Consider the following 10,610-nt stretch of genomic DNA (forward strand, 5'->3'; position numbering starts at 1 on the left):
AAGAGACTCTGAAACTTGGTCTGAAACTTGCTAAAACAAATGGAAGAAATGACAAGATAAAAGAGCTGAACAGATTTCAATGAGCAGCTCAGGAAGACAAAGTCAATTACTATAATGAAATGTGCAAAGTCAATTACTATAATGAAATGTGTTATATTCAGAATACTGAATATAACATGGGCTGCTAGAGCCTACTTAATGGCACCTTACAACAACAACATAGGCAAAATAATGAGTGACACAAGAGTATCAAGGAAAATGGAAGGAATACACAACTCTGTATACAACTATACCAAAAAGAATCAGTGGATGTTCAAACATTTCAGAAGGTAGCATATGATTAAGAACTGGTGATATTTAAGGAAGAAGTCTAAGCTGCATTGAGACATTGGTGAATAACAAGGATCCAGAAATTTATAGAACACCAGTTGAGATGTTTCAACAAATACATGCAACATTGGAAGTGCTCACTTGTCTATGCCAAGAAAATTGGAAGGCAACTGTCTGGCCAACTGATCATAAGATGTCCATATTTCTGCCCATTCCAAAGAGATGTTATCCAGTAGAATGAAGAAATTATCAAATAGTTAATATCACATGTTAATAAAGTTTTGCTGAAGATAATTAAAAAATGGTTGCAGTAGTACATCAACAAAGAACTGCCAGAAATTCAGGTAGATTCAGAATAGGATGTGGAATGAGGATGTCATTGTTGATGTCAAATGAATCTTGCCTGAGAGCAAAGAATATCAGAAAGACATTTATCTGTGTTTTATTGCCTGTGCAAAAGTATTTGACCATACGGATCATAACAAATTTTGGATAACATTGGGAAGAATAGGAATTCCAGAGCACTAAATTGTGTTCATGAGAAACCTGAACATAGATAAATAGGCAATGGTTTGAACAGAACAAGGGGATACTGCAAAAGTATAAAATTAAGAAAGGGTTGTGTCAGGGTTGCATCACCATATTTATTCAGTCTATATGTTAAGCAAATACCCCGAGAACTGAACAATATGAAGAAGAATGTGGCATCAGGATTGGGGAAAGACTCATTAACAACCTGCACTATGCAGATGACATAATCTTGCTTATTATCAAGCAAAGATGATTTGAAGAACTTACCGATGAAGATTAAAGATTACAGCCTTCAGTATGGACTACACCTCAACATAAAGAAAAAAAAAAAAAATCCTCACAGCTGGACAAATAAGTAACATCATAATAAAGTAAGAAAAGAGTAAAGTTATCAGGAGTTTCATATACTTGCATTGACAATCAATATCCATGGAAGGAGAAGTCAATAAATTAAACAACATATTCCACTGCCAATTCTTCTACAAAAGACCTCTTTAAACTATTAAAAAGCAAAAATGTCACAATAGGTACTAAGGTGAGATTGACCCAAGCCCTGGTATATGCAACCACCTAATATGTATGCAAAAGATGGACAATAAATAAGAAAGACTGAAGAAGAATTGATGCCTTTGAATTACGGTGTTGGTGAAGAATACTGAATATAACATGGGCTGCTAGAAGAACAAGCAAATCTGTTTTGGAAGTACAATCAAAATGCTCCTTAAGAGTAAGGATGAAGAGACATCGTCTCATATATTTTAAACATGTTATTAGGAGGGACCAGTCCTTGGAGAAGGATATCATGCTTGGTAAAGTAGTGGGTCAACAAAAAAGAGGAAGGCCTTCAATGAAATGGATTGACACAGTGGCTTCAACAATGGGTTCAAACAGAGCAACAAGGTGAAGATGATGCAGGTCCAGGCATATTTTGTTCTGTTATACAAAGGGTCACTATGAGTCAGAACCAACTCAATGGCTCTGAACAAAACAATAACAGTTATATCTAAAAGACTGATAATGATCTGCCAGAAATTTCAAGGTGGGTGCAAATAAATTTGTTTGTATCTTAGTGTCTTTTTCACAAAAAAGAGGAATATTATAGTGATATTTTAAGATCTCGTATTAAAGTAAGTAGTGAAAGCAGCATTATTATCACCTCAAATGTTACTTGCTTTAGGACAATGATGCTCAAGAAGACTATAAACTATACCATTTAACTCTCATTTCTCTTTACATAAAATATATCTGTTTACCAGCTTCCTCATGGCTGTCTTAACTTCCTTGTTTCGCAAGGTGTAGATGATGGGATTAAGTAAAGGAAATATCACTGTGTGAAACACAGACACCACTTTATCTAAGGAAAAAGAATCAAATGGGCGAGCATAAATGTAAATGGATGGCCCAAACATTAACACCACAATGGTGATATGGGAATAGCAAGTAGACATGGCCCGGTTGGTACTCTCACCTGACCCTGAGTGTTTCTTGAGCATGGCAAGAAGGAAAGCATAGGACATTAGCAGAGCAATGAAGCACACCACAGAAATGAGACCACTGCTGAAGATCATCACTAGTTCTTCTGGGAAAGTGTTTGCACAGGCAATTCGAACAACTTGTGTGATGTCACAGAAATAACTGTCTAATTCATTGGGCCCACAGAAGGGAAGTCGAACAATGAGAGCCACCTGTATTATAGAATGGATGAAGCCACCCATCCAAGAGAGAGCCACCAGCATACAGCAGAGACGTCGATTCATGATGGTAGCATAGTGGAGGGGGCGGCAGATAGCAGCATAGCGGTCAAAAGCCATGACTGTGAGCAGGAACATCTCTGAGGCACCAACAAAGTGCAAGAAGAAAAGCTGTGCAATGCATCCTCCAAAGGAAATTATCTTCCTCTCCACGAAGAAGTCTACTAGCATTTTAGGGGCTGTGATGGAAGAGTACCAAATATCAAGGAAGGCCAGATTAGCCAATAAGAAATACGTGGGTGAGGTCAGATGAGGGTCAAGCCTGATGGTGCAAATGATAAGGATATTCCCTGGAAGGATGAACAAATAGAATGACAGAAATATGAAGAATAGGACCAGTTGCACCTCCCGAGTCTGGGATAGGCCAATGAGAACAAACTCTGTCACCGTGGTGTAATTTGCAGGTTCCATTTCTTCACTTAGCTTTTTTCATAATGTACCTATATAAAAAAAGAAAGAAACCATAATTGCTCCAAGTAGCATTTAACAATCCACTACCATTGAATAAATTCCAGACTCATTGCAATCCCACGTGTTACAGAGCAAAACTACTGCATAGGGTTTTGTTTTGTTTGTTGCTGCAATCTTTACAGAAGCAGATTGCCTGGCCTTTCTTCCCTAGTGCCGCTGGATGAGTTTGAAGAACCATCAACGTTTAGCCAATTGCAAAATACGTGAACCACCCAGTATTTTAACTAGAGTTATGTATTTTGACTAGAGTATTTTAACTAAAGTTATATCAATGCTTTCGAAATCATCAGTCATTAAGAGATCTCAGTCATTAATAGATTCCTTTAGGTTACATTTGGTTGCCCCACTTTATATTTGATAAACTGAGATAGGGAGAGAGTGTAATGAAACATTGAAACCATATAAAATGTGTCATATATTTGAAACCCAGGTCTCAATTTCTTGATATCATAAAATTCTATTTTTTTAATGAAATTAATCCTTCCCAAAATACCTATTTAGTAAGCTTATGTGCAATTACTTCTAGGTTTAACCAAATTTTACTGATAATATGAGATGTAGCCTGTTGTCTCTGTAGCATTTTTGTTGGAAAATCATGCCACCTTGGAAACTCAGATGGATCTGATTTATACTGATCTGCCTCCCCATCGGGGAGTTTAACCTCCATCAGATGACATAATCCTACTTGCTGAAAGTGAAGAGGACTTGACGCACTTACAGTACGGATTATACTTCAGCATAAAGAGAACAAAAAATCCTCACAACTGGCCCAATAATCAACTTTATGATAAACGGAGAAGAAAAGATTGATGTTGTTAAGAGTTTCATTTCACCTGAATCAACAATCAATGTCATGGAAACAGCAGTCAAGAAATCAAATGATGTTTTGCATTGGGCAAGTATATTACAAAAAGTCTTCAAAATCAAGTCACTTTGAGGATTAAGGTGTGCTTGATCCAAGCCATGCTATTTTATATCACACATATGCATGTGAAATCTGGACAATGAAAAAGAAAGATGGAAGAACTTAACACATTTGAATTTTGGTGTTGACAGAGAAAATTAAATATATCGTGGTCTGCTAGAAAAAGAAGCAAATCTATCTTGGAGGAAGTACAGCCAGAATGCTCCTTAGATACAAGGCTGGCTAGACTTCATCTCATGTGCTTTAAACATGTTATCAGGAGGGACCAGGCCCTGGAGAAGAACAATGTGCTTAGTAAAGTAGAAGGTCAGAGAAGAAGAGGAGGACACACAGCAAGATAGATTGATACAGTAGCTACAATAATGAGTTTAAAAATTCCTGTTATTGTGAGGCTGAAGCAGAATTGGCCATGTTTCATTCTGTACATAAGGTCACTATGACTTGCAGCTGACTAAATGGTAGCTAACTACAACAACATACGACCTGACAGTAATTTTAGTTTTAATCCATATAGGAGGTATATATTAAAGAAAAAAAAAAAAAAGGAAGTAGAGAACAGCAAATTCAAAGGTCCTGTGGCAGGAAAGAACTTCTAGAAACTGTTAGAAGAACAAGAACAGAACCAAGAGACAGTCAAACACCAAGTAATTCAACACATAATAACACAATTGGATTTTAATAGCTCTCTATATATTTTAGAATAAAATCCAGAGGAGTAGCTTAACAAGAATTGCAGTTTAGAAATATCACTACTGTTGTTATGCAAAATAAAAAGGACTGAAACAGAATTACAGGGAAAAGATAATGATGACTTAAATTAAAGCTGTACCAATAACTATTTAGAGAAATGAATAGCTTGTTTAGAAATATTTAGGAGATGTAATTACAGCCTTTGTTGTTAGGTTGTATATCATTACTCTCATACAAGTCAGCTGGAATTTGATCTCCATAAGACATTTTTCTTTTTATTTTAAATTCTCTATATATGTTATGTGTCTAGAACGATGTTCATCCAGCACATTTTAGATGCACAATAAAATTTGACCAACCTGCTATATATATTTAGGCATGCCTTGCCACACTCTAAGAAAGGATGGAAATTGTGCCAAGAAAATCTAGAGCAAATAATTATATTTGCAGGGAATTCCTGGGGGAGATAAGCCATCCATGGAGACTAAGGGTATTTCTTTCCAAGGCTGCCTTTACGAAGGGGACATCTAATACTCTTAGGGCAGCTCGGTAAGTTGGTTAAGGGGATTTTACTTTATCCCACATCCACCCACCTACCGCTCCCAAGTTTGTAGATGGAATCTAGCCTCTTTTTAAAAACACTGGGTGAATTCCCATTCTGTATTGATCTGCAGGGATGTACTGTCTAGAGGATGACTATGATAATACCTAGGAGTAAGGGGACATTTGCTGCACGTGTGTGAACTGTGAACACTCCTTAGGGGAACCAGTGCTTTAGGGAAAAACAAGAATGTGGTCAGAAATACTTCTATTAGCAATGTTCATCTATGTGTCTGGGAAAGCTCTGAGTAACCACAGTGAAAATCGTTATCTTGCCAATTTGAGGAGTCCGGGGAGGCTGTCAAACACAACCCTGAAATGGCAAAAGATTCAAGAGTTACTTAGTTACACACAAGAGCCGTTTTTAAAAGATTATGTATCATCTATACCGTTGTTCATACTCTTCCCTTAAAAGACATAGCTAAAGAAACTAGTGTCTCCTGGATTGAAGTCACTCATCTTAGCCCCTATTAATAATCAAAGAAATTCACCATTGACAGAAGTGCTTTCAGAATCCACCTCCATAATATCAGAAAGAGAAATTAAACTAAGGCTGAGAGTCTGGGAAAATGACAAAGAAAAAGGAGGCCGAACGATTTTATATTTCTTCTGAGGAAGAAATACAGTCTATCTCAAGGGACTCCATTGCTGGCAACAGACTATTCATTTAAATGAAAATGCAAAATGTAGTTTTAAAAGATAAAAATATCAAAAAGGTTTATGGATTCCTCCAAGTAGTCGTTTATCAAAAATCGTTCCCCTGAGAAGGAAGGTACGTTTCAGTCTTTCAACCCAACTGATTATGAGGATCATGGTTAAGGGTGTGATAGAGCTTTAGCTATACTAGGATCTGGAAAAGATCAGAGGGAAAACTGATACATGGCCACTGTGTTGTGTAGGGGATGGAGAGTGTAGGTGAGTGCAGTAAGAAGGTACTAGTTTTTTTTAAAATATCAAGACATATGAGGTTGATTTCCAGAGACTCTGCAACTCCAGGCAGCTACATGTTAGAACACTAATTATTTTTTTAAAAAAAGATATTTTAAAACAGTAGGAAAAGGAATCACATAGCAAAGTCATTGTTTTAAGATTTTTGTTTTAACTTTACAATGCATGAATTTTCCTCAGTTATACACATACACACACATATATGGCACATTATATTTTAAAAAATTTTTCTGGAAATCTTAATCAAGAATTGAATTTTCAGAAAGTATGTGATATATATTTAGCTCATAAGGAGAAGAATTGAGCAAGAATTAAAAGACTTGGATTGTCATCATAGCTCAGCCACCAAAACCTTTGTGATGTTGGCAAGGTCATTCAACCATCTCCTTCAGCGGTTTCTTCCTAGTAATATGAGAAATTTTTTTACCAAAATTTTAAGAAATATACTAGTTCTAAAATTCTGATTCTATGAAAATAAAGGTGGAGTGAGAGAAAACATTCCAAAAGGTGAATTAAGAATCATGTGCATAAGAATGTGGAGAGACAATATAATCATTGAATATATACAACTCAGAAAAGAAGTTAACTTGAATTTCTTCCTATTCTTAAAATATCAAGCTCATCTCTTATTCTGTGAAATATTGAAAAGGTTGTGTATAAAAATATCCTCACCACATGCCTGGGATCTACATTTCATAAATAAACCACTAGAAGAAAATACCAAGTAGTGGTAATTATCTTGATTTCATATAACATTGTTGCCCATGGTTGACTAGGCAAGAACAAAGCATTAGGATCAAAAAAGGGATGATTTCAGTATGAGTGTTTGGAGCATCACACTGCTTAAGAGTTTCTCTTACAATAGACTTAGATATGGAGCAAGAGTGCCTTGTTTCTAACCACAGGTGAACCACTTACCAGCTTTGTAAACATGAGCAATACACCCAACTCTATACTCTATCCACATAATAGGAATAACAATAGTTACCTATCTCATAGAGATTTTTGAAAGGATTATTAAGGTAAGCAAATAAAATTCAGAAAAATACTTGGTATGTAGCATACATGTAATAAATTATTATGATGATCATCATCACCATCATGTAGGTTCCCATTACAAAGTAGCAAGTTTAATACAGAACCTCTTGTCCTAAGCCAGTCTCCATGATCTCCAAAATATTTCACCTTAATGTCTGTTTAGACTTCCTACAACTTTCCTTGAATATAGGAGGCTAAGAAAACTTCTAGGAAACAGTCTAAGATGAGGACAGGAACATCTGATTTATAAACACCAACATCTCCTCCCGTTTTTCTCAGAACCACAATCATATGTAGCTGCTGATAAATCACTATTAGTAAAATCTCCAGCTACTCTCACAAGTGCTCCTTTCCCAAACCCCCAAAATTTTGCTTGGGTCATTGCAAAATGACCACAAAAATATCATTTGGTCTCCCACGGTACTCTGTCCACATCTCCTTTACTCATTGCAATGTAATATTTCAGATTATATTTTGACAAAATATAACAGAAACTCTGAGCTCTTTGAGGTCATGGAGCATGCCTCCTCTATCTTTATATACACAGTGGCTTCAAAAAGAAAGAAAACCAAACTCACCGCCATAGAGTTACTTCTGACTCTTTGAGACCCCCATTAGGTTTTAGAGGCGGTGAATCTTTACAGAAGTAAGTTGCCCATCTTCCTTCCGCAAAGCAGCTAGTGAGTTTGAACCTTCAACTTTCTGGCTAGCAGTCAAATGCTTTAGACACTGCATCTCCAAAGTTCTTTATACAATGCCTCAGTAACTCTTAATTTACAATCAGTATTCACTATGCATTTGTTAAATGAATTAATGGATGGATGGATGAATGGATGGATGAACGGATGGTTGAAGGAATAAATGGGTTTTAAAATGAACAAATAAATGAACAAATGACTTTGAAAGAAGAATATTAAAATATTTCCAAATCTAATTGTTTATCAAATAAATTTAGTGTTTCTTAACTCTGTTTTACAGTTACTGGTTTGATTTCCTGGATTCATCCTTATTAAATTTAATTAAATTTTATGAACATATATATAAAAAAATTGCCATTTTAATATGTTTTACATGTACAATTTTCAGTGACATTAATTGCACTAATCATGTTATGCAACCATCCCCACTATCCATTGGAACTCCCTATTTAAAAATCCCTATTTCATCACTTTAATTGCAAGGAAGTGTTTCTTTGCTTTTATGTTTCTTTTTTCTTCTCTTTACTTTCAGAGTTATATTCTAGCACCTACCCCTATCTCCCCAAAACGAATGATCTCAAGCTCCATCTCCCCCGTTCTTTTCTCATGCCCATCCTGATATCCCGTCACAAGAAGTATTGAAGGTCTTGGAATTTTCCTGTCTTCTTTTCAGGAATGACAGGATTCAAACTTTGGGAAGTTTGTTTTAATATTTAGCACTCCCTGAAGGTTAAAAATAAAAGCAGACTTCTCTGTTTGAGACTAAGAATGGTTCTTTATAAAATTATAAGATGACCAAAGTGTCTTCTCAATGCCCTTTTCAGCCCTTGGGTTTAAAATGCTTTAGCTGTGAGGATTCAATAAAAGAAGACCTTGTGCACCAGCTCCATCGTTAAGACCTGTTCTACATGATCACTGTGTTTCCTGAACCTTACTTGCAGTTTTCTACTTCTTACCACTGTTCTCTAATTATTTTACATAGCTATTCCCATCACTATATGCATCCCATTGTCTCAAAAATAGAGTGGTTTATGTGCCTAGTGTAACACCATTCTTTCACCTACCAATTATTGTGCCAGTCTTGGTGCAGTCCAGGGATATAGGGAGAGGTAGAAGATGCCCAATCTTCCTCCATCCACAACAGAGGACTTTGTCTACTACATTTTGGTATGCATCAATCCCTGCACTGATGTAACAATGAGCTAACTAGCACTGTGGGTTGTAACTAAAAAAATCAATTCTCTAGAGGCCTGAGACAGCCAAGTAATAATCCAAGTCATGAGGGAATAATTTTAAAAGTTTCTGTGTGCCTCATCCAAGAAGCACAGAAACACAACTTTCAAGTTGCCCAAAATGAGTGAGGATAATAACCAATTCTCTTTGGAAAGTTTTTACAGGGGAGCTGTTATAACGTGTTATGTTATGCCCTCTAAAGTAAGATACGTGCTTCCTATTCTACTGCCTCAGTGGCCTGGATCACTTAGAGATGCTGAATCCTTAGAAAAATAGACACATGTCCAAATCCTATATTAACACTGGATAAAGTACTTTATCGGATTACCTATGGTTGCAAACAGGGCTATAAATCCCAACTCTTTAATTCCAAACTATCTTGCTAAATTTTATTCATTGTCTTCTACATGCACTTAATGAATATTTACTATATGTCAGAGACCGTACTACAAACCAGGTTTATAATGATGAACAATGGAGAAATAGTCCTCATTTCCCTAAATCAACCTATTTTTGCTTCTCCCATCTCTCAATCCCCAAACACTTGTCTGTACCTGTCACCTAGAATGTAACATATACTGTCTTTCACTAACAATTATCCTTTTATTTGTGAATGTTTTGGTTGCTAAAGCAGATGATCAGTTTCAGAAGGGTAAGAATTTTCTTTGGCTGCCCCTATATTGCCCATATCGGAAGGAAGTTTGGGTAATCTACTTCCATAATGATACCGCCTCAGAAACCCAAGAAGGGGTCACTATGAGCCAGATCCGACTCCATGGCAGATAACAACAACAACATACTGCCCATATTAAATAACACATACTAAATATTAAGTGAATATATGATGAACTAAACTGTGTTTTAATATACTATAGGTAATCTTCATCCTCATAGTCTCATGCTCACTTAATGAAAGAGCCAACTTTTTTTTTTAACAAATTAAACATTCTATGGTAAATAGTTTTTGCTCTATTTCATACTTTTTCTGCTAGCCTGACTCGTGTCACACATCTTTCAGAAATTTGTACTACTAAGATTACCTGCTAGTTATGTTGTTTAGGTGCCGTCAAGTCGTTTCCGACTCATAGCAACCTGATGCACAGCAGAACAAAACACTGCCAGATCCCGTGCCAGCTCCACGATTCCTCCTATACTTGAGCCCATCATCACAGCCACTGTGTCAATACATCTCCTTGAAGCCCTCCCCCTCTTTCGTTGACCCTCCACCCTCCAAGAATGACGTCCTTCTCCAAGGAATGGTCCTTTCTTACAACATGACCAAAATAGGTGAGGCGAAGTCTGGCCATTCTCACTTCCAAGGAGCATTTCGGGTGCACTTCCTCCAGGACAGATCTGTTAGTTCTTTTAGCAGTCCATGGTACTTTCAGCATTCTT

The 10,610-nt window shown here is 36.5% G+C and overlaps 1 protein-coding gene across 1 annotated transcript; it reads right to left on the reverse strand.

Moving 5' to 3' along the window:
• Positions 1–2,081: 2,081 nt before the first annotated feature.
• Positions 2,082–3,026, reverse strand: LOC103212060 (olfactory receptor 4M1). Its single transcript, XM_007958063.2, has one exon. It carries the CDS (start codon positions 3,021–3,023, stop codon positions 2,082–2,084), a length of 942 nt encoding a protein of 313 aa, XP_007956254.1. The 5' UTR covers positions 3,024–3,026.
• Positions 3,027–10,610: the final 7,584 nt, after the last annotated feature.

The sequence above is a fragment of the Orycteropus afer genome, unplaced genomic scaffold, assembly GCF_000298275.1.
Source record: "Orycteropus afer afer isolate SDZICR_OR568_19922 unplaced genomic scaffold, OryAfe1.0 scaffold00844, whole genome shotgun sequence".
Classification (NCBI taxonomy): domain Eukaryota; kingdom Metazoa; phylum Chordata; class Mammalia; order Tubulidentata; family Orycteropodidae; genus Orycteropus; species Orycteropus afer.